The sequence below is a fragment of the Phoenix dactylifera genome, chromosome 4 (genome assembly GCF_009389715.1).
Source record: "Phoenix dactylifera cultivar Barhee BC4 chromosome 4, palm_55x_up_171113_PBpolish2nd_filt_p, whole genome shotgun sequence".
Classification (NCBI taxonomy): Eukaryota; Viridiplantae; Streptophyta; class Magnoliopsida; order Arecales; family Arecaceae; genus Phoenix; species Phoenix dactylifera.
Genome location: NC_052395.1, coordinates 18,173,346 through 18,197,248, shown reverse-complemented (window position 1 = coordinate 18,197,248; position 23,903 = coordinate 18,173,346). Strand labels below are relative to the sequence as shown.

The window sequence follows — 23,903 nt, the reverse complement described above, 5'->3', positions numbered from 1 at the left end:
GAAATGGGTGCCTTGAAGCAAATGAGTTCATCATGGATACTGCTCCATTTTTGTTGGTAAGATTTCTGTGCAAAAGACTAGCTCCATAAGCAAGAATGCTATATACTACTTTACTACCCAAATTCGTGATCACACTAATTGTAGCCTTAACCTTACCAGATTAATTCACTGAAATTTATGCTCTTTTACTCAGAAAATCTACCAACAGAATCTCCCAAATATGAGGGACTCCCATCCATATAATCTCTAAAAGAAATAATACCAGCGAATTAGGCCAAGCTTTATTAATCCAGGACAGCTACAGATACAAATGAAGTCAGTAATGTGACACCAAATTGCCTCTACAAGTAACTGACAGACCCAACGTGTAAATAGAACCACAAATGGTAAATTTTCTTTCCTTTGAAGTTTGAACTGTAATGCTATCATGGGAAGATGAAGCCGGCATCTGCCCTGGTGTGTCTGGAGAAAAGGGTTCAATGTCTGGAGAACATCCCTTGAGTTAACGATGAGAAATCATAGTCGCTGCCTGATCGACTGGGGGTCGCAAAAGGGACAGAAGAAGCAGCAGGCCTACTTGCTCCACCGATGGCTACACCGTTGATGGATGCTGTTGAGCCCATATTGTACATTCTGAAAGACAGAATTTTTCTATGATACAGATGATGCATGTCTCTGAAGAGGGAAAAGGATTACTCCTACCAGCAATATAAACCATTCATAATATAGCAAAACGCTGTTGAGGTCAATTTCTAGTAAGTTGATAGGCAACAGGTCTACATGACACATGGTTTAGGATTTTGTATGCAAGCTGAGACAATAAACAATAACCAATCAATAGTAGAGTATTTATGTAAGGACTGACGCATAAAACAATAACCCTACCTTCAACCTAAGCATCCTACAGATACCATAAATCAAAATCGGCCCTTTATTTTAAGTCCCCATTCTTCTCTTCAATATCCAAAATTGTGAAAGTAAAAGAAACAAAAGCTAAGAGAAAAGCAGATGAATCACTCATTTCTTGATATGTTGTGAAACATTGTTCAAAAATGTTTTAAATATCATTTCACTGGGGCAAGCACATTACTTATTAATATCGATCGATTTATTCAGGTATAAAGGAACAAGTTCACTTCGGTTATTCAAATTGACCTTTGTAGAATGATGCAACATTTAACAACCAATACCGTATCTCACGCTGATCCACATTATTCAATTTTCTCCAGTGTTGACCGATCAGCCTAAAGAGAGTCTGCTATTCTTTGAGGTGTATGCTCAACTTGACGAACAAAACATATAATGTAAACTTAAACAAAAGAGATGCAAGACATGCGTACAAATGCCTCTCCTTATGCTTCACAAAGGTGTCTCAGTACAAAGGAAAAAGAACCACAGTTTGAAGCGATGAATTCTAAATATGCAAGCAAGTTCAAAAAGAAACCAATCTTAAATACCTAGGTCCACTAATTAAAAGAAGTGTTTGAGATAATATGAAATATTATAATTTTCAAGAGATTGACTTTAGGTTAGTATATATGTTTTTTGAAAAAGCTTTTATCATACAAGCTTAATCCTAAGAAAATGTAATAACCTTCACATATGGTAAGCTCAGGAATACCATTATCTGTGCATGACATATTAACCATCATAAAACATAGGATCGCTACAATCAAAAAGTCCTGAATTGGGAAAAAAAAAAGAAATTATTAAAGAGTGAATAGGCTACCCGGATGTTGGAAAAGAACCGTAATTCCCAGAAGGACGTGCCTGCCCAAGGCTTCCTATCTGCCACAAAATAAAAAGAAAATAGGATAAATTACAGTACTGTGGCATTCTTGAAACAACTAAGAATCACATATCTGAGGTTTTAAGAGCATTACTTGACTGAAGTTGTTGACACCCTTCTGACCAGCTGGTGGCATCATTCCTGAAATCTGATAACTGATATTTGGCCCGTTTTGCATTTGAAAATTTCCATTAGGCAGGGTACCCATAACAGCTGGTTGATTGGTTCCAGAAAATGTTGTAGGCATATGGCCAGATTTAGCTGCAGCCATGAGAAGAGCCTGCTGCTGGGATAGGAATGAGAGCTGCTGTTGATGAATGGAATATGGTGACACCATATTGGACTGCAATGAGCCACCAACAAAATGAAAATGGAGCACTTACAACCACTCATAAGAATATATACCAACGAAAAAGATAGACAAGATGAATAGATGAAAAAACAACCATAATAAGTGCACATGGAATAAGCTAGTTGTTGGCACCATTAGCTGATGTATAAAACAGCAACATGTGAGCCCCATTGATCTTAAGAAGGATGCACTATAGGCAACAACACATAAGATTAGGTTTATGCTAACCAGGTGGCAGGGCCAATGTGTGCCCACAGCCCATTAAAATCAAAGAAGGGCAGAAACATTGTTGATAGTCAAAAAAAATTTTCATTTCCCTCAAATATGATACCATAGCTGCAAACAATGAATTCTGGCATATGAGCCACATATTCATTAAAAAATGCACCATGACTAACCTTTTCAAAGAGACCCATAATATCATTTTTGACAGTTCCCTGGGGTTTCATTGGAGTTGAAGATAGCATCACAGGTGGTGAATCTCTAAATAAGTCTTCAATTCCTGATGCAGGAAGGTTTTTATTTACAGCTGGTTTTGCAGTACTGTTTTTGTCTGCAGCAGTTGTCTGTGCAGCTGCAAAATGTTATATTTATTAAGCAAAAGCAGTCAAACAAGTGAATACAGTTACAATAGTTACTTCCAAGACCAACCAAGAATTAAACATCCAGGATTAGCAAATAAAACAAATTTTAAGAGAATTAGAGACACTGTAGATTTATTCTTTGGAAGTTGCATTCTGAAAATTGACTAAGAAACAGATTTAATGCCATAGAGAACATTTGCTATGAGATATGGAAGAATGCGATGATCCTACCCTGGAAATTCGCCCATGCATTATCATCCTTGGCATATGATTCTGAGCCATTTTCACTCCGGGTCTCCACAGAAAGCATATTAACAAGATCAGTCACATAATCAACTTTTGGAGGTGGTGCAGGCGTAGTATCATCTTTAGGTGTCGAGGCATCAACTTTAGCTGGGGTTGGGGCATCAACTTTGGCAACAGCTGTCTTCAGGTGTTGAGACGAATCAGCCTTGGGCATATCTGACTCTGCTTTTGGCTCAGAAGAAACCTGTTTGCCAGTTCAACCATGCCAGGCTATTAGTGAATCACGATAGTTTGAATGCTTTTCTAGATTAAATATTAAAGGGAAAATAAAATAGATTGCAATAGTTGAAATATTTAAAAGAATTAGTTTAAGTACACAACAGACAAAAGTTTATACATTCTTCTATAGTAATGTCTCCAGAAAAATGCTGGAACAGAGTTTTTTTACTCAGCTCTGCCCCCCCCCCCTCCCCTTCTCTCTCTCTCTCTCTCTCTCTCTCTCTCTCTCTCTCTCACACACACACACACACACAGAGAGAAAGAGAGAGAGATAAGCATAATAATGCATTTGAGGAAAGATAATTGGTAAACTTACGCCACACCTCACAAACAACCAACATCTAATTAATTCCTCGGTTGGTGTTGTGCCCTATAACTTGTTGGTGAAGCCCAATATAGGCAGCAGTTTTAGGGGCACTAACCTTGATTTTTCAGGATAGCTTGTAACGATCAGTGTCTGTCTAGATTGTTTAGCATCGCTCTTAGGGGAAAAAAAATAGGTACAGACTAATGTGAAGCTGTTGAAGTGAATAGGCATTAATTTAAGGTCACCTGGGTGGGTACTTTAGAAGCCACTGAAGCATTTCTCTTTGCAACTGGTGGTGGAAGGTTATGCTGCTCTTCTGAAGATCTCACATTGTTCGTGAACACACGGCAACCTCTATCACAATGTTTCTGCTGAGATTCAAGAACCTTCTCTTCTCGTGCATTTGAAGATTTTAACGTTCCATTCCTAGGTATCCATCTTTTATCTTCATATCTGACAGAGAGATTTTTACTCTTTTAAGTGACAAGCTTAGACTTAAGCCTGTACTTATATGATGAAATTAGCAACTCATAGAATATATCTAAAGAAAAATACATACTTTGCACGAATAAAATTTTCAATTCCAACTCTGTCATAGTTCGGAGGCAGTTCTGCTTCCCAGTAGCTATTTGACTTTTCATTTCCCATTGCTGCAGACAAAAGAAGTTGAAAAATGGAAATAAATATTATGTACGAAGTGCCATGCTATCTTTGATTTTCAGGTAAGGTGAAGTGGTAAGCATTAAAGAGCTGTAAATAATGCAAGACACAAGATCAAGGAGAAGGTTAAGCTAGTTACATTGAATAAATGCAATCTGCTCCGGAAGCCATGTGTCCAGTGTAGCAGACCTTACCTGCAGGGGGAATCAAGAACTTAGTCACAGAGCCATAGATAACTAAGGCAGTCAGAAAGAGTCAAATCATTAATGTTTTTCTCGAAAAAAAATAAAATATCTTAAATTCTAAGACATCTCCAGCACTCAAAAATAGGTCTTCAGGAACTTCAAAACTCAAAGTCGAGGGCATATGTACATTTATTATGGGAAAAAAATTGAATGATAGTAGACAAGACCGCCTTCCTTTGGTCATTTTAACACCCTCACCAGTAAAGTTCATGCTAGAACAGTACCTGCCTATTCAATATTTGAGAAAACCAAGATAACCATCTAGCTTCACGAAACACTTCTTAAACAAACTCCTTCACTGACAAAACTAAATCTCTCCCAGCTATAATTCATCAAAAGGAAAAATAAGCGCAATGACATTACAAATTAATAATCACTTGACAATCACCTTGTTTACTATTCCTTAACTAAGGTTATAGACATAATTTATTACATATGTGTCAAAGGCAAGGCAACTGCAGTGTTAATGACAGGTATACACTATGCACAGAATATTCATATGTACTGTGAAATTTGAAAGATACATAATCCTCGAATCAACAAGTGGTTTCAAACATCATATTAGTAATGGTAGAACCATGAAAAACATGCAGGCAGAAGGATGTAATATCGCTATCCTTTTTAGATAAAGAAAAAAAGAGTACCGCAATTAGATAGCGTACCTTAAATGGGATAATGAAATTATTAATAAAATGTTTAATTAAACTCCTGCTGTTTGATCCAGTAAAGGAGATTTAACCAATGAGAGTATTTTGCACATTGCAAACCAATTGGCTTATTGAAGTAATGACTAGGCTTGGTTGGTTGTGGGTTTGAGAATAGAACATCCCGTGTTATTTGGCCAGAAGGACTGCTAGATAATGTTGTTTGTTGAAAAAGCATGATAAAATTCAGCTCAAAAACTGCACAAGCCATTTAATGGAACCAAAGAATTGACAGTACAAGAAAGTAGAATCTGTATATGACCTTTGATATATGGACCCCCAAACTTCTATGGATTCCAGAACACTGCATGCATATAAAGATTCCCAAATTCACACTTGCCCATCTTGGACCTCTGCAAGAAGGTAAAACAACATTATGCCAGATAAAATCATCTAAACAGAAAAACTTCAGACAGAAGAACCAACTAACACCCTAAATAAACATCATGTATGTATCTCTTCCAACAGCCCTCAGACATAACTCTGCACCAATATGGGTACAGATATCAAAAATCGGAAATTGGGCAAAGAATTTAAGCCACAAACCTCAAGAAGAGGAACATGGTTGGACCATAAAATTTCAAGTGATATTAATCCAAAGATGTTTAAGAACATTTTGCATGATTTTTATTATGTCAAAATTTATTAAAAAAAAGCTTCAAATTAAATTTTCTCATTTGTGCATAAGAACAGAATGCTGACTATATGTCTTACCTCTTCCAAGTTATAAATCTCTGAGAACTATCAAACAAAATATTGTAAAGGGTAGCACCTATCTAATGACTGAGAAGAACAACAAATTTAAGTTTTTAGCTACTTCAAAATCAGAATTTTCCACAGATTCATTAAAAATTTAAGCTTCCAGACATCATAAACATGGCGGCGTCCAGTTTAATTTCAAAAACAAACTTGTATCCGCTCACCCATCTCAAAACAGGCTTGTTCCCCAGTCTGGTAAAAGCTGGAAATTGTGAACCAAAGGTCCTTAAAACTTTGACCAACAAACTGACTGTATCTCATTGATATGAGGTTGGCATCACTAATCAAGATATGATACATCAAATGTAATTATTGACAATCCAATATCAATCCTCTCTTAATTTAGTACTAGTTCTCTGGACAAGGCAAACATGAATAGTGCCCTTAGCATATATATACGTTAAATAGAAACATAGTGTTTGGATGCAGGATCTACAGCACTGGGAATAAGATATCAAGGATTTTATGCAGCAATAATCACAATACATATCCTCTTTATTTGAGTTGCATGAGCAGTTGTAGCAATGCATATGTTGTGGTATGGTTAAAGATCATCCTTTCAGCATTAAAAAAAAAGATCATAACAATATATCAACCCTCGTTGCTTACTTGGCTTTGCAGTCAGCACATTCCCTGTTCTCTGGCAATTTAAGAAGTCCCTCCAGAATCTGCAAACGAATGGGACAAATATCATGAAACAACCCATTAGCAAAAATAACGTCATGATTCATCCGGTTCACTCAAGCAAAGGAGTGGAACAATGAACAACAGCTCATGAGTATGTTTCAGAGGAACTAGTTAGGTAGTGGATTAAAAAGCTAATAAAAGTTTCACTAGCATGAACTTGAAGTATTCGATGAATGGAGGGGGATTCAAAATATGCCATGGAAAAAGGCACAAATATGGGATGATTTTCTCCTCTATCTCGTCAGTGCATCTCTTCTGTAAAGTATTATTGTAAAGATAAGTCGTATCTTATTATTTACTTCCAATAGTTTTTAATGGACTAGATGGGTAATAAATCATAATTCATCTTTTCTGTGAAGAGAGGAGGGCGTGTAAAAATGCTTGGAGGCATTTATGTGAAGATCTTTGAAAGAGTAAGACGATTGCAACACCAAGAAAGAAATAACCATCACAACCAATAAATCTGATATAAAAAGATCCAAGATCACAACTTTGTCATAAACAAGCAATAATCAAATCACATGATCGAAACTCCAATGAAATTACGGCACTCGAGATCAAATTTCTCATCAACGAAAACCCTAGTTGAGAGGCGAAGATCTATAAATAACCTCGTTCCAATAAAAGCGAAAGAAAAAGAAAGCCAACAACATGGGATCTCGAAATTCCCTTTTCCCAGAGAACCAAAATTAGAAGATGGGGTTTTTGTGCTATAACAGCACAAATCATCATCTAAAAACCTAAAAAGAAGCGATTTGGGAGAGAAAGACGAAACCTTCTTGTGTTTGGTATTGAGTTCTTTCGAGACAGAGGCCTTCTCGTTCATGCTGATGCCCTAAACGCAGTGCCGCGAGCTGCCCAGATTTGGAGAGAGAGAGACTCGAGGTGGGGGAGGAAATTTTAAATAATAATACTAAAATTAGGCTGAAAAATCGGGAGCTTCTCCTCTATCTCCCTCCCTGCGACTCTTCCCGGAGAGAGAGAGGGAGAGAGAAGATCTGATACGGAGGAGAGCAAGGAAGAAAAGCAACGAAGCAACCTCTTGACCTCCTTCCTCTTCTTCTAATACTTGGAAATGTATTTATTCTTTCTATTAATAAAATATTTATTTATTTTTGGATGTTATCACCTCTGTTAGCCACCTTAACATCATTCATTTGTTTTTCGCTATGTACCGAGCCAGGTCCATTGCTACTTGGGTCATTTTATAATGCAGTAGGCCATGTCCATCCAAGTTTGTTAGATGCAATAATTTCTCCTTTTGGTATCCATCATCCATGAGAGTTCGAACAGGTATACTCCTGTTTCTCCACCACTATGCAGTCTAATTTCTAGTGATTCAGCTGATTGTGCTCATATAGAATTAGTGTGAGCAGCCGATGTACTAAAAAAATAAATAAATTTTTTTTTTTGTTAATTTACTTAAGTATGGACTTGACATACCATGCATCCTACTATTTTGACACTTAATATGCAATTGATGTGAGGAATGGTTTATTGGACATTGGAACTAATTATATTTGTTTTCGTTTTAACTAGCATTAAGCAAGTGCAATATATGTGGCAAGCAATATAGTTGGTTGTGAGCTAATAATAAATTTCTTTATCAAACTTTCTTTTTAACATTCTCTTAATTGCCAAAAATATTGAACTTTTAATAGATGCATGCCACCCTATATGTTCTTGCTCCACGTCGAGCAAAAAATGTGAGTTATTACTAGCACAACATGTTACATAAAATGTCTCCAACTCATGTCATCATTTTATTTTGTAATTTATGTAGACATGTCAAAATTATTTGCATTTTTACCTGTCCAAAATATAAACCAGTAATCCATCGAATCGGGAAATCTTTATCTGCAAGCTAAGTTTTTCTTCTCCTCCTTTTTCTTTTTTCCTACCATGACATAGGCCAATGAGACCAAGAACTTCCGGCAGTCAAGAATGTAGCATGAAATGCATCAAAACGTTGGTAATATATTCGGATCCTTGCGTGCTGGGATTGGTGTTCCACATTTGCTACTGTTTTTATCTAAAATAAAATAACATTTTTATTACGTGTCAATACACCCATCTGCCAATGCTTCCCCAAACCGCTTAGGTCTGTTGATCCTGGGTGTGGAGATTTTTTTTTTTTTTTTTTTGGGTAAAAACGATAATTTTATATAACTCTAATATGAGTGCATCATGCCATGCCAGAGAATTTTTTTTTTTTTTTTTTAAGGTGGATAGATATTGGAGAGCTTCCATTTGCTGTAGTCGTTTTTGTGTACTTGGAAGAATGACACCACAATGTGACTCACCCCGAGCACCTCAGGATGGACGGATTTGATTTAGCTTATTGTGGGACCACCCGCATGGGACCCAGTCATGTGAAGCGGCAGGAGAAGATATTACACCAATTGGTCGGCAATTGTTTCCCAAATTCACGTCCCGCTAGCCCTGCACGGTAATAATGACATTATTGACATATTCTGATGAAAGATGACGCGACACGCGTCATGGTTAGCTGCGTTTCAACCGCGGCAGGCGACGGGTTTGGGTTTTAGTCAACGCGGCCACGAGTCGGCCGTCTCAACTGGGGTCGCCCCTCCAACAAGACATGGCTGACGGCAGAATTTTAATTGGACCGGCAACACCCGAGAAATAACGTCTTGTGGATTGTGTCATGATGATTTCGATTTTTAAAGTGACCGAACTTATTGTTTTCTCTTTTGTATATTGCACTTATTTGAGATATATCCCTATTCCATCATCATCCAATCCATACTAAGATATGTTATATTATTAAAATATATTTGGTTGTAGGAAAAAAAATATAAAAAAATATATTTTTTTTTTACAGGACTGAAATTCTTTTTTTTGTTTGTGGCGGCGAGGACATCTAGGTCTTCCTTCCAGCTGTGTCAGCGACTAGATTTCTCTTTGTTTCCTGTGAGCTCCACCTCCTCGCTTTCTCAAAATGAATTTTGATGGCAATATTGCTGATCGGGACGAGAGAGGGAGTGTAGGCTTTATTATCAAAGATCACCACTCTAGATTTGTGGCGGCTGGTGGTTGACGTATCTTTGACACCTCCATCATTGGTGCGAAGCTGCGGGCGGCATAAGAGGGTCTTTTCTTTGCGAGGCACGCTTTAGGTGCAGAGAACATCCACCTGGAGGGCGACTCGGCCTCGGTAATAGAGAGGATTTGCGGGCGACTCTCAGAGTCGGATGGGTAGTCCATGCTTCTTAACATATGGCAGATGGCAAGGGATTACGACTCCTTCAAGGCCATGCATGTGTATCGGAAGATCAACTCAGCTGTTGACTGGGTGGCCTCCTATGCAGTGCATCACTCAAGAGAATTTCTTTGGGTGAACCAGGCAGATATTCCCTGCTTGCTTGGTCTGCTTCTGTCTTTTGATTTTTTTAGCCGTACTTATATACATTTGGTATGAGGAGCCGATATACCAAAAAAAATCTTAAAAATTAATTATATATTGTTTAAAGCTTATTAAAAAATTGTAATAAATAAATAATTTTTTTTTAAAGTGAGTTTTCTAAGAAATCAGTTCCCCATTTCCTGCTCTCCCAGAGCAAATCAATTGCGTTTAAAGACAAAAATTACCAATATTCAAAAATAAATATTTCAAATATTTCTCACCACCCTTGGTGAGAACATCAATGGAGTGGACTTCGCATGTTACAAAAGTAAACCAACTCACTTAAAGGATCAGCACCCATCATGACCGCAGGGTTCTGTGCAAAAGACGAAGGAATTATTCACCGCCAACAAATGGTGGTGATGCCACTTTGGGTGGTCTTCTCTTCATGAGTTTCGTTATCAAAGTCTCTTAACTTTTTTCGTCCATCATACAAAGAATCCATTAGGAGGCATCTAAGAATCCTTGGAGTTATCATTGTGATTGCAGTAATGGCTTAGAGTATATATGATACCAACTAATTCATCTCTTTGATTTCTATATCCCAAGTTTTAAATCTCATGGAACCCACCTAAAGCTGGAATCATTTATATATTATGGTGGGCTCAAGGGAGGCTGCCTAATGTTCCTCCCACGTAAACTAGTGTTGACGTAGCTTTAGCTTTCCCATCTCTCGCAGCTAATCCACGCCTGAAGTGGATCGGGATGGAGACAAGGAGCCATGTGCCATCAAAACTATGCGAGTGGGTGGTCCCTGGTTTGATCTGGACTTTGGTCACCAGCTGTAGAATAAAGGGAAGACGTCTCCGGCACAGCGACTGGGAGGTGGTTCAGTTAATCCGCCTGGTGCATCTCCTACGCATCCACCTGGAGGGTAACTCGGCCTCTATGATTGAAAGAGTCTGTGGATGACATTCTGAGTCGGACGGACAGTCCTTGCTCCTTGACAGATGGTGGATGGCTAGAGAGTGTGGCTTCTTAATTCAGGGCCATTCATGTTTACCGGAAGGCTAACATAGTAGCTGGCTGGGTGGTCTTCTATACGGTGTATCATTCGGAAGATTTTCTTAGGGTGAACCAGACGGATGTTCCTTATTTGTTTAGTCAGCTTCTTTTTTTTTATCTGAATGGCTGTACTCATATACGCACGATGCGAGAAGCTAGGGTACCAAAAAAAAAGAAAAAAAAAGAGAGAAATAGCTATACAAAATACTTGACGCCTAGAAATGCCAAGAAAAGCATGAGTTAATATGCTTCTAATCATCTTTACTTTAAACTAAATTACTCTACCCTATGTGGTAGAGTGATTTATTCCTAAATCTATTTGATTTGGGAAGCACAAAATTCTGTACTAATTCTTGGGAAATACTCATTTGGCTTTTAAAAAGTGATCCAATCTAAGTGCTCCAATAAGTATTTGGCTGAAAATAAGTGGATTAGCTAGATCAAGCACCTTTCAATTCATTTTATTCCACTTCCAAACACAATCTATGATATAATAATCATAGTTATCATTATCCGCACTATCACCATACCAAGAATCAAATTTGAACTTTATATATTGTTATAAAGGGATTATTATATAGTTTTTATAAGATGCTATTTTGTCCATCAAACTTCAATACTAACGAGCCCCCAAAAGAAGTAACATCATACATCATCATAATAATAATAATAAAAAAGCTCTCGAGTGCTCATAAACTGGGAATGAAAATTCATCGAGCAAATAATTGCTAACTTGATAACTCTACAATCACTATCTCGGAATAGATTTAAGTCCAACCAATCCATGTAGCAAGAGGAATGTTTATATGCACTCGCAAGGACCTCATAGTATTACTCTCATAATAATGATTATATCTATCTTTTATTTTAAAAAATCAGGATCGACAAATATGTATTTGGCAATACTAGTCTTCTCTTGGGAAATAGCTCCTCAATTTAGGAATTCCTAGTGGTGTATATATATATATATATATATATATATATATATATATATATATATATACTTTTCATAGCATTGAAAACAAAACCAAAATGTAAGGGAGCTAAAATTATATTTTGAAAATGAAAGAAAAAAAAAGTAGGAACGTCAACTAGCAAAGATGGTTATTGATATCTCATCAGTGTGGCTGCTGCCTAGGGATGACATACAAAAAATTAGAAATGGTCCGATTTTTATTCACCAAGAAAGAGGAAATGGTAAAGAAAAAACTACAAGCGGGCCATGGGTCGAGAGGTTGCCGTGGCCAATTTTAATTTGGATCTGGGCCGAGAAGACGTACGGGTTCAAATCCCTCTTTTGCATCGATCAGCCGACAGGAGATTGAAAGAAAAAACCCTAATTCTCGTTCCAAGATTTGTCGAATTGTCGGAGATGGAGAAAACCCTAACATCTCATTCGATCAGGAAGCGACTCAGTATGTTGATGTAGGAGTAGCAGCTCAAATTATCATGAACATGCGTAGTATTTGAATCCTTGCTTGGGTGTGTCCAAAACATATTGGGGCTGCTCCTGCAACACATGTAAAACGAGGTCCCTCTTCTCACTTCCCCATCTGTAGATCTTTAATCATTTGTTTTCCTCCATACGCCGTGGCATTTAGATGATTCCAATGATAAATAATAAAATTGTGGATTCTTGATTTCTGTTAATCTGATTCTGTTCTGGGATTTATATATCTATCATTTAGTGGTAGACCGATTGAGAAGTAGCAAAAGAGATAAAAGAGCGATGCGAAGAAGAGGGAAGAGAACCTTATTGAATGATTAGCCAAGTCTTTTCTTTCCCATTCTGAAATTCCACTCATCCCCTTTCCTTTTCATTTCAATGTTTTACTTGAAAAGAGTAGAACATGTTGGATTAATCGTAGCGGAATAATAAATAAATAAAATTTTGTTTACCTCCGCCTATGCTGTTCAAGAGGAGACCTCATGAGAGAGAAGAGATCCGGAGCTTCTAACCTATGCAGGACTTGAGTGCCTTAGATAATAGATCCACATGCTTATTTATACTGCTAGGTTAGAGATCCGTATCTTTATCCATAAGATTTATCTCTAATTGTTTCCATCCATCATAAAAACTACCAGATAAGAAAAACTCTATATAACCTTTTTCTTTATTGGATTTAATCACCATTTAAATGAGGTTGATCTTGATGTGGGATAAACTTATCAAGTGGGCCACATCAGTCTCCTAAAATTAGGAGACGTGCTAACAGAAAATCCATGGATGATCCATGATAAGTACGAGATCAGCACGAGCCATGAGCAGCTCATCAACATTGAGTTTATCACATGATGACATCTGCTGCACAATTTAAAAGCCGTCCCAGAAATCGGAGCATGCACCTATCTGATTTTACAGTGGTCAAATAAATAAATCTGCATACTTACCTGTGATATTTTAATGGGTCATTCAGAAGTCATTATTCGGTCACAACTTCACATTCAGATGCGCCAGTCTCTCCACTGACTTTGCATCTAGTCCTGCTTAAGACTTCCAATTACTTTTCTTCCAATTTTTGACTATTCAAAGTTGATAGCTAGAAGGTGCCTGTGGTTAAGCGATTCTCAAATGTCAAATGTTACTTGACATTTGACATTTGAGTGTTGTTTGTTGACCATATGGTGCATCGCCTGGTTATTATCATCTTAATGGATATTGTTTGATCTGCAGGTGGTAACATTAGGAGCACCTGAAGCTGTTTCACTTGGTAGTCCTCGGCGCCTTGGTGCTATGGAGGAGAAAGCCATGCCTGTCCCTGAGGGAAATATGACTTCTCTTTGAGATTCAGATATTCATGTCCATGAACTTTACTTTGCGCTGCTCTTGGAGTCTATATGACACTGAAGGCAAAGAGGGCTCACTATTTTTGTCAAAAAGGATCAGTTGATATTTGTTAAAATTACCACTTGTCCCAAAGCTTAAGCTGATAGGATGAGCTAGATTTATTTATATATTTTAATTTCCTTACACTTCCCATCACATGGGGGCCGGACTTTCCTTTAATGGATGCTAGGGTTAAAGAGTGCCGAGACAGAGTTCAAACTCAGGACCTCTGCTCTGATATCATGTTAAAATCATCACTTGTCCCAAAAGCCTAAGTTAATAAGATGAGGTAGATTTATTTATATATTTTATATTTTCTTACACTCTTTCTCACATGTGGACTGGATTTTTCTTTAATGGGTGAGCCCAACATGTGAAATTTTTAATAATAGAATTAAAGAGTGCGGAGACAGGGTTCGAACTCAGGATCTCTGCTCTGATATCATGTTGACATCACCACTTATCCCAAAAGCTTAACAATATTTCTGCCCAAATTGCAATCCAGGCATGCAGGCACAATAGATGTGAATGAGATTGTTGAAGGCACCCAATCATAGGTATTCATGAAACTGGGCTATTCTGATCAGAGTATGACTGTGGACACAAAGCTCCTTTGGGAGATGTCAATGACTTATAGAGAAGGATGCATTTTTAATGAGTCAGACCTTAATTTTTGAACAAATTAAAAGAAGATGCTTGAACATCATTTGTTACTTACAGTGATGACATTGAGTTTGGTTATTTGGCAACTGAAAGTTCAGAAGGTGAACCATCTTGTCATGATCCTGGGATATTAAAAGATGACTTTTTTTGATGAAGAGGATATTAAAAGAAATCAAGGAGCTAAACTTGTCATTTCAATCTTCTGGTGATGCCTACATATGTGATAAATCTTCAGCTCAGAGTATGGAAGTATCTTCGCCCGAGCACTCTGAGGAGCCATCTGGTTTATCTGATTGTGATGATGAAGGCTAGTAAGGACCATTTGCCATGGTTTAGTATCTGGTTACAGAGTTTCATTGGTGATTGTTTTGGCATAAGGTACTGCTTATCAACATTCAGTTTAAGCATGATTGATTGCTAACTGGCTGGTCAAAGGCTATAGGAATCAAAAGTCCAGATCGATGGTTGGGGTTATAAATTTTCATGTCATCTATTCTTTGACAGGATTGTAAGTTTTTTGAAAGGTGCAAGGAGCTGTGCTTCCCTGTGGATGAATGATGGAGTGGAGAACAACTGGTAGAAGTATATGATAATTGATTTTTAACTTGTCACTGTATATCCTCAGGCTTTGTATTTTATTTCCTGCGTGCATTTAAATTTTATCTATCAATATATATAGCAGGTTATTTCTGAATGAAGATGAGCAAGAACATTTTTTAAGACAGGTTTACTTATTAGATAAATTGATTAACATGGACAAATCTAGGGTATTTTAGATGCTTAATAGTGATCTCTACCTCGATGAAGACGACATAAAATGCTTCAGTAGAAACTAATGACCATGGATGTATTTATGGTTGGTTTGATGCTTAATGGTGATCTTATAATCACAAGATCAGTGTTATATGGATGAGGTTGCTAGCTGAAATCTTTTCATACAGGAGTTAGCAATATTACTCTTCTTGTATATGAAACTTTTATCATCCTATCATTCGTCCTTTTGCCCTGAGTCTCAAGCTAATGTGTGAGAATTGATAGTGTAAAAACATTCATAATCATGATTTTCTTGAAAACTATGATCTTAATATAAGATGACAAAACCTGATTCAAACTATTTGCATCAGGTTGTTAGTGACTAAAATAAAAAAAAACTAAAAACTGTAACTCTTATTTCAGATCCCTGTTTCCAGAAAACTAAAAATTTGGTGTTCTTTGGTCTGATGCTGTAGCCCAAAGAGCAAAGCCACCCTTTCTGAGGAGAGGCCGGGTGTGGGTCATTTACTTGGTTTTATAGTTTTTGGATTCTAGTTGGTATGAGCAGATAGATGGGTTTGGATTAGTTACAGATAAAAAGTATAAATGAGCCGCGCAACTTGTGAGCTACTTAAGCTTCATTCGAGATCAAGCTTGACTTGACTATCGCCGAGCTTAAGTCGAGTTCGAGTGGTAAAATATTTGGCTCCACAGTTTGCTAGCTTAATTAAGTATATTTTTTTCATAATATTATATTTTATTTATATATTATTAATTTAATAATTTAATATATAATATTTATATTTTAAATATAATATAATTTTTAGTTTTTAATTATATTTTTTTAAAAATTATGATTAAAGTTTGAATTAGAGTCCACGGCTCGGTTAATATTTGAGTCAAGTTCGTGTTGAGTATTATTTTTTGGTCGATTTTGAATGAGGCCTGAGTTTTTTGAATCGGGTCAAACTCGGCCTGTCGGCTCGGTTGCACTCCTAGTTAGTAGTTACAGCCAGAAGTCCCGGCCCCTTTTAATTTTGGGTTTACCGACTCTGCCAAACTCGCACTTTTCTGGGATTCGGGAACTTGACAATCCAAATCCGAGAACCCGCTTCCAAAATTCCAGCACGGTGATTCGTCGCCGAGAGGGAGCAACTCATCGTCGCTACCCATCTGAAGTCGACCCCTTTCCTCCACCACCTCCTTGCCTCGTCCCGCTCGGCGTCTCCTCCGCCTTCGTCCTTGCCGCTTCCACCGCCTGCTCCACTAGCGTCCCTCCGATGACCTCCTCTCCGGCGATCCCTACTTCTCCATCCTTTCCCACCTCAAAGATCACGCCCTTTCCCTCAAATGCACGCACCAAAAGCCCTCCTCCCCCTTTCCGCTGGACGTCCGGCAACCACTGGATCTCCCGCGTCTCGCCGGCTAGATCGGCTCTGAGATCCTGTCCTAGATCGACAGGGAGAGTGTGGATCGGCTGATCCCCGCCGCCGACTAGGAGGATCGACTCCGCAGCCTCGCGTTCCGGTCGTACCGGTTGATCCGGGTAATCGGGTCCAGATCTCGAGCCGGGTCGGTTACGGGTCGAGTTGTGTCAAACCCGACCCATTGAGAGAGAGATTGCCTGTCGGTTCGGGAAAGTTCGTCACCAAGAAATTCCGTTCTATACCTGCCTCGCTTGCGAGGCCCCTGTAGGAGATTAGATTTCGGCAGGGCTGCGACCACCACCGGTAGACTCTCTGCTTCGTTTTCTCGCTTTTATGTCATATAATAAATAATACGTGGCGTTATGATCTTGCTTTATGTTTTTCTTCTTTCAATGGCTATTAAATTAGTTGAGTCTGGAACATAAATTTTTCTCGTTTCCTTTTGGTAATGCAACCACATGTAAGTTTTCCTGTCATCATTCCCCCAAGATTTCTAATATTTGTTGTGGTAGTGTTATATCATCCATATCAAGTTGTAATCTTGACATGAGTCCTTGTAGAAATTAGGAAATAACTAGAAGAATATATGATCGTGTGGAATTGATGAGGTTCTTGGAGCTCATTAAAGCTTCTCTCATGTTTTCAGTTGCTATAGAACTTTGTGTGCTCATCTTCTTGTAGGGTTCTTTGAGTTAAAGGGAAGATTTCACATGGTTGTTCCGATTCCCAAGGATGATTGGTATCTTCTGAATTCCATTATCTGTGCTCAGAAATGTCTCAACCTTTTTCTCTTTTTTTTTTTTTGAGGTAAGGGAAGGTGTACAACGAGAATGACTGAACGATAACAGTTATAACAGAAGGAGAATAAAGTAGGAAAAAACAAGAATTAAAGGAGGATGAGCAGGAAAGATCACATCCGGATGTTGTGTAAGAACGTTGAGTGCTTCCATGTAGCAGGTTGCATCAGGGGAGTCAATTAAAAGATGCAACAGTTCTGATTTTTGCCTCAACTTGATATTTATTTTTCAAAACCTGGTTCTTTTTGATGGTGCTATAGGTGAATTTTTTGACTCCAAATATATTAAGTAATTAAGAGGGGATTAATTTAGTGTTGCTCAGTATCTTCTAAAAACTTTAAGATATGGTACATGGGCATTTATATGGGTCCTACTGTTAAACTTTGGTACATGTGTAAATTTCTTCCTCCTACCAAGAAAATAATTTGCCTGTTCGTCTTCATTTCTTTGGGACTGTCCATTAGTTTGAGCAATGCAAATTTTTATCAGCTGGATGAATTTAAGATTGTCTCAATCATGAACATTTGAAATAGCAAAGCAAGATTTTTTTTTTTTTTTTTTTTGACTTTTCTAGGGTTGGAATGTAGATTTGGTACTGTTGCTGGTGGTCCAAACCGAGAACGATTGGCACAGCGGTGTGAACAGGGTTCCGTTTGAGTTGCCTTGGTTGGTGTTGATTGCGCTCCGCCTTCCACCGGGAAACCTGCAAGCAAGCCTCGCACCACCACTGGGGTAGTGGGGGCCCTCCGACGATCAAGTCAGAGGAGATTGGAGGAGAAGGAGAGATAATAGTAGCAAATAAGAGAATGCTCTGGAAGTTCTTGCTTACCCTCCCCCTTCTCCCCCCAGCCGCATATATACCAGGCTGGGGGGTCCTTTTGGGGGGTTGGTCATCGTGTAGCACGATGGAGCTGCCACTGACATGGCCGTTACAGGGCGTCGTGGGGCAGCGCTGGGTACGGCCATGACAGGGCGTAGTGGAGCTCCGCTTTGTACGGCTGTTACAGGGGATCGTGGAGCAGCGCCGGATACGACCGTTGCTGGGTGTAGTGGAGCAGAGGGCCGCGGCGTGCCTCTGGGGAATAGCCTGTCGTTGTCGAGAGATGTCCGACTCGGGGTCGGGCTGCGGAGACGAAGATGTCCGACTCGGGGTCGGATTGCTGGATCAAGGGGCAGCCGACTCGGGGTCGGGCTGCGGAGCCGAAGATGTCCGACTCGGGGTCGGATTGCTGGATCAAGGGGCAGCCGACTCGGGGTCGGGCTGCGGAGCCGAAGATGTCCGACTCGGGGTCGGATTGCTGGATCAAGGGGCTGCCGTAGTCTTCCTGGGCGCGCGTGCCGGTCACGTGGGGCATGGTGGCTAAGTTCCCCCGTAACAGTAGCCCCCCACTTCCGAGCCTGGAACCAGAAGGGGAACGGGTGAAGGGAGTGATGCTTCGAGATTGCCGCCATCCCTCGGAGAGGCGCGCGCGCTTCGAGCTCCCCGCCTTCTTTATGGCGTATGGCGGTTGTTGCTGACCTGGCAGTCTGAGGATTTCGGCGGACATCCTTCCTTAATGGCGTCGATTCGCCTTTGGGGCGCGAGCGACCCTTCGGCAGCCAGGCGTCCTCTGGCGTCACCGAGGTGTCACCCACCTTTCCGCCTATTTAACCGGGGGCCCTCCTCCGTCCGCCTTTCTCTTTACAGACATCTTTGAGTTTATCCTTTGCGCTGCCGTCATTGCCGTCGGACTGTTCGCTTGCTCCTCCTTTGACGCTCTCGGAGCCGTTCTTCCTTCTCTTCCGGTGAGTTGCCCCATTCTTCAATTTAAGGCTCTCCATACTTTCTCCTTTTGTATTAGTGTACTCCAGTCGTTCCGGTCCTTTCCCCCTTCTTGACCCCGTCCTGACCGTAGATTCACTGGCCATTAGGGATGGGCGAAGTGAGAGCAGACCGCATTAAGTCGGAGCTGGTCGCCGAAGACGTAGATAGGTTCGTGGCTCGATACCATCTTCCCGAGGCCTGCAATGTTACGCTCCCGGGGCCTGAGGAGAGGATGTCTCATCCTCCTCCAGGGAAGGTTGCCATCAATGAGGGCATTCTTCAGGCCGGGTTCCGCTTTCCCCCCTCGGACTTAGTCGTTCAGGTGCTTCGGGGTTTAAGAGTTGCGCCGACGCAACTGGTGCCGAACTCATGGCGCGCCCTGACGGCCTTTCAGGTTCTCTGCCGCATGCACGAGGTTTCCGCCACCCTGAATGTCTTTTGGGAATGCTACGGCCTGAGCGGCCACCCCCAGGACAAAGGGTGGTGGTGCTTTGCGGCGCGGCGAGGGTGCGGCCTCGTCAAGGAGGCTCCTACCTCCATTCACGGCTGGAAGGGGCGCTTCTTTTTCGTTGACGCAGATCCCTCTTGGGGAATCAGGGCAACCTGGGAGACGCCGATGAAGTCCCCGATTGGCCTATCGAGGTTGTCGAGGGAGGAATCCGATGGCGTCGCCGTCTTGAAGGGGTTGGTTGCCGAGGGCCGGCTCCCCTCGGTGGCTCGCCTTATTTCCGAGGATACCTTGGTGAACGTCGGTCTGAGCTCGGTCCCCGCTGACCGTGAGCCCGCCACCATTTCTTTTTTAGCTCTTTTCTCCTCTTTCGTCTCGTTCTTTCCTTCAGCTTCTCAACCTCCGACCACCTCGTCCTTTTTGCAGAGATCGACGACGTCATGCGGTCGGACAAGGCAACGGCTGTTGGTAGGACGTCCCTACTGGAAGCAGTCCGGAGGAAGAAACGAGCTCCTCCGAGCGGGGCCCCACCGGCGAAGAAGTCCCGCCGGCAGGCGACTCCGACGCCGACAGACGGGTCCGGACCCACCGATCAGGGGGACGCCGCGGGCGCGGACCGGCAGTTGACGCTGTATCAGCCCTCCGATGCCGAGACTACCGTTTCTCCGGAGGCATCACCCGGGCGCGCCCGAGATGGACGGGTCGGACGTGATCGGTCCCCAGCCCAGCCTTCGACTCGGTCGGCTCCGGATGATACGAGGAGGGACGCGCCGAGGCCCCGGCCGAGCGGGACCCTGTCAATTCCAGGGGCGGTCCCCGCCCCGAGCATGGTCAGCATGACTCTTCCCCAAGCGATGGGTAAGGGTAAGGCTGCAGAACCACCGTCCGACTCCGGGGAGAAGTCGGGGTCGGCCTTCACTTTCGCCGGCGCCCGAAACCTCATCGAGTTGGTGCTGCTGGAGAAGGACCGCAGGCAGGTCCGGGAGATGAGGGTCCCTGACATTGGGGCTGCCAGCTGCGTCTGTCTCATGTCGGTGAGTGTTCTTTTGGTCGCTTTCATCATTTATAGGCTCTGTTGATCCCCGCCTGACGCCCTCGTTTTTCCTATCTCTTAGCTCGCCCAGTACATGATCCGCCTGGAGGAGTGCTACGAGGAACAGGCGAGGCTTTTGGCGAGGGCCGAGAGCCGACTGAAGGCAGTAGAGGAGGGAGGTCAGGCTGCGGCGGGGAGGACGACCAGGGACCTCGAGATGAGGCTCCAGGTGGCCGAAGAGCGGGCACTCGGCTTCGTCACCCTCGAGAAGCAACTGTTGGAGGCTCAGGAGCAACTCAAGGTTGCCTCGGGTCTCGAGGGCGAGATCAAGAAGGCGGAGGAGCGGGCCGAGAAGCAGTCCCGGAAGGCTGCCGACTACCGGGAGAGGTGGGAGAAGGCCCAACGGTCAGCCGACAACGCCCGCAACCGAACCCGGTCTCTTGAAGCCAAGCTGGGCGAATTGGAGTCGGCCTTGGAGAAGTCCCGCGCGAGCGACCAGGAGCTTCAGTCGCGCCTGGAGGAGGCTGAGGCTGCTCGCATTGCCGCCGAGGCGAAGCACAAGGAGGCTCAGGCTGATCTGCTGAGGATCTCCTCCGAGGCGGACGACCGGATTGTGGCGAAGGTCTTGGAGGCGAAAGCTCAGATTATGGAGCGGGCAGAAGCGGCGCTGGCCGAGAAGAGTGCGGAAATCGGGCGTCAGGCGGTACAGGCTTATCGTCAGTCCGCCGAGTTCACCCGTGATATGTCGGAGGCGGTACAGGCCTATCGTCAGTCTGACGAGTTCGTCCGTGACATGTCGGACGCGGGGTCCGACTCCTTTATCTTAGGCTTCGAGGAAGGCCTGACAAGGGTGTCGGCTAAGTACCCCGAAATTGACCTGAGTGGGATCTCTCTTCTTGACTCCTCTCCGGCGCCATTGCCTGCTGATTCTCCAACCGCCTCCCTACCCCCTGCGGACGTGCCCGGCGTTCCCGACCCGGGGGTTCCTCCAAGCTGACCTTCTGTATTTTTGTTCTTTTCTTTGTGTGTTGGCGTTTTGCCAAGTTGTATGGGTCTCGGCCCTGAAACAATGAAAGTTAATGCAAATAGAGTTTCTTCATTTCACTTTCGTCCTTCTTCTTTTTAACTCTTGGTAGCGTCTCGCTGACTCCCGACTCTTGAAATTCTTCTGGCGCTAGGCCAGGTATCTGAGGGTTAGGCCTCAGGGAATTCTTCCGGCTCTAAGCCAGGCATCCGAGGGTTAGGCCTCAGGAACCTCTTCCGGCGCTAAGCCGGGCATCCGAGGGTTAGACCTCAGGAAATTCTTCCGGCACTAAGCCAGGCATCCGAGGGTTAGGCCTCGGGAAATTCTTCCGGCGCTAAGCCAGGCATCCGAGGGTTGGGCCTCAGGAAATTCTTCCGGCGCTAAGCCAGGCATCCGAGGGTTAGGCCTCAGGAAATTCTTCCGGCTCTAAGCCAGGCATCCGAGGCTTAGGCCTCAGGAAATTCTTCCGGCGCTAAGCCAGGCATCCGAGGGTTAGGCCTCAGGAAATTCTTCCGGCGCTAAGCCAGGCATCCGAGGGTTGGGCCTCAGGAAATTCTTCCGGCGCTAGGCCAGGCATCCGAGGGTTAGGCCTCAGGAAATTCTTCCGGCACTAAGCCAGGCATCCGAGGGTTAGGCCTCAGAAAATTCTTCCGGCACTAGGCCAGGCATCCGAGGGTTAGGCCTCAGGAACTTCTTCCGGCGCTAAGCCAGGCATCCGAGGGTTAGGCCTCAGGAACTTCTTCCGGCGCTAAGCCAGGCATCCGAGGGTTAGGCCTCAGGAAATTCCGCTCGTTGGTCGGCCAAGGCTGGCGCAAGCCGAGACGACCGGTCGGGGCTTCAGGCTAGTTTGCTCCCGGGATGATCATCGGGTTAGCCTGGCATCCGAGGGCCAAGCCTCGGGAGATTCCGCTCGTTGGTCAGCCAAGGCTGGCGCAAGCCGAGGCGACCGGTCGGGGCTTCAGGCTAGTCTGCTCCCGGGATGATCATCGAGTTAGCCTGGCATCCGAGGGCCAAGCCTCGGGAGATTCCGCTCGTTGGTCGGCCAAGGCTGGCGCAAGCCGAGGCGACCGGTCGGGGCTTCAGGCTAGTCTGCTCCCGGGATGATCATCGGGTTAGCCTGGCATCCGAGGGCCGAGCCTCGGAAAATTCCGCTCGTTGGTCGGCCAAGGCTGGCGTAAGCCGAGGCGACCGGTCGGGGCTTCAGGCTAGTCTGCTCCCGGGATGATCATCGGGTTAGCCTGGCATCCGAGGGCCGAGCCTCGGGAAATTCCGCTCGTTGGTCGGCCAAGGCTGGCGCAAGCCGAGGCGACCGGTCGGGGCTTCAGGCTAGTCTGCTCCCGGGATGATCATCGGGTTAGCCTGGCATCCGAGGGCCGAGCCTCGGAAAATTCCGCTCGTTGGTCGGCCAAGGCTGGCGCAAGCCGAGGCGACCGGTTGGGGCTTCAGGCTAGTCTGCTCCCGGGATGATCATCGGGTTAGCCTGGCATCCGAGGACCGAGCCTCGGGAAATTCCGCTCGCTGGTCGTGCGCCTGTCGCTTGCCGCCCGACGGGATTTCTCCGTGGCCAGCTGCGATCGTGTTTCTCCTCCTCTCCAAGCGTCGCCTGGGGAACACCAGATGGGCATTAAATGCTAATTGAGGGGTTACCTGGGAAATCGGATCACCAGTTGCTGCTTGCGAGGAGTGTCAGTTAAGCGGCCGCGATACGCGCGTTCTTCGAGGCGGATGCGGCCTGGGCGCGAGCGGAGATATGTGGACCTAGGGGTACAGGCCACCCGGAGTGTCCTGCACAGAGAATGCGATTAAGGAGAATAACGCTTAGGAAATCGCGGGAAGATACGCCTCGAGAGCCGGATCGGCTCCGGATTCAATGCGCCCGCATTTATTGGAGCCACCCGCATCGGAACGACCGGGGGGCCGCAGTTTGGCTATAAATATAGGTGCAGGTGCGATGGAGCCTGCCAAGCCGGAGCTGTTCAGGTTGCCATGGATCGTGGGCCTCCTCTCCGGCGCATGGTTGAGAGACCCCTACCGAAGGAACGGGAGGCGCGCCCTTCGCGACTTCCGCCAACTAGCCGTTTCA

General features: G+C 43.4%; 2 protein-coding genes across 3 annotated transcripts in view; one reads left to right on the top strand and one right to left on the bottom strand.

Annotated features, from left to right (window-relative positions):
* Positions 1-210: 210 nt before the first annotated feature.
* Positions 211-7,671, bottom strand: LOC103719335 (ADP-ribosylation factor GTPase-activating protein AGD5). The gene is made up of 11 exons (XM_008808534.4): positions 7,388-7,671; positions 6,535-6,593; positions 5,429-5,519; positions 4,357-4,411; positions 4,117-4,207; positions 3,803-4,010; positions 2,957-3,215; positions 2,540-2,715; positions 1,884-2,132; positions 1,730-1,788; positions 211-633 (listed from the first exon to the last, which is right to left on the bottom strand). The coding sequence occupies exons 1-11, from the start codon at positions 7,436-7,438 to the stop codon at positions 477-479; spliced, it is 1,455 nt and encodes a 484-aa protein (XP_008806756.2). The 5' UTR covers positions 7,439-7,671; the 3' UTR covers positions 211-476.
* Positions 7,672-16,421: 8,750 nt separating this feature from the next.
* The window catches only part of LOC103719334 (protein TIC 20-I, chloroplastic-like), a 41,063-nt gene continuing 33,581 nt past the window's right edge, over positions 16,422-23,903 (top strand). The window contains exon 1 of one of the 2 annotated variants that reach the window (XM_026809346.2): positions 16,422-17,017. Coding sequence is in view for 1 of the 2 variants with exons in the window: in XM_026809345.2 (XP_026665146.2) it covers positions 17,447-17,453 (7 nt within the window). In the remaining variant the exon portion in view is untranslated. Of the gene's footprint in view, positions 17,018-17,431; positions 17,454-23,903 lie in introns of those variants that run through there. The other variant, XM_026809345.2, reaches the window with a different exon arrangement.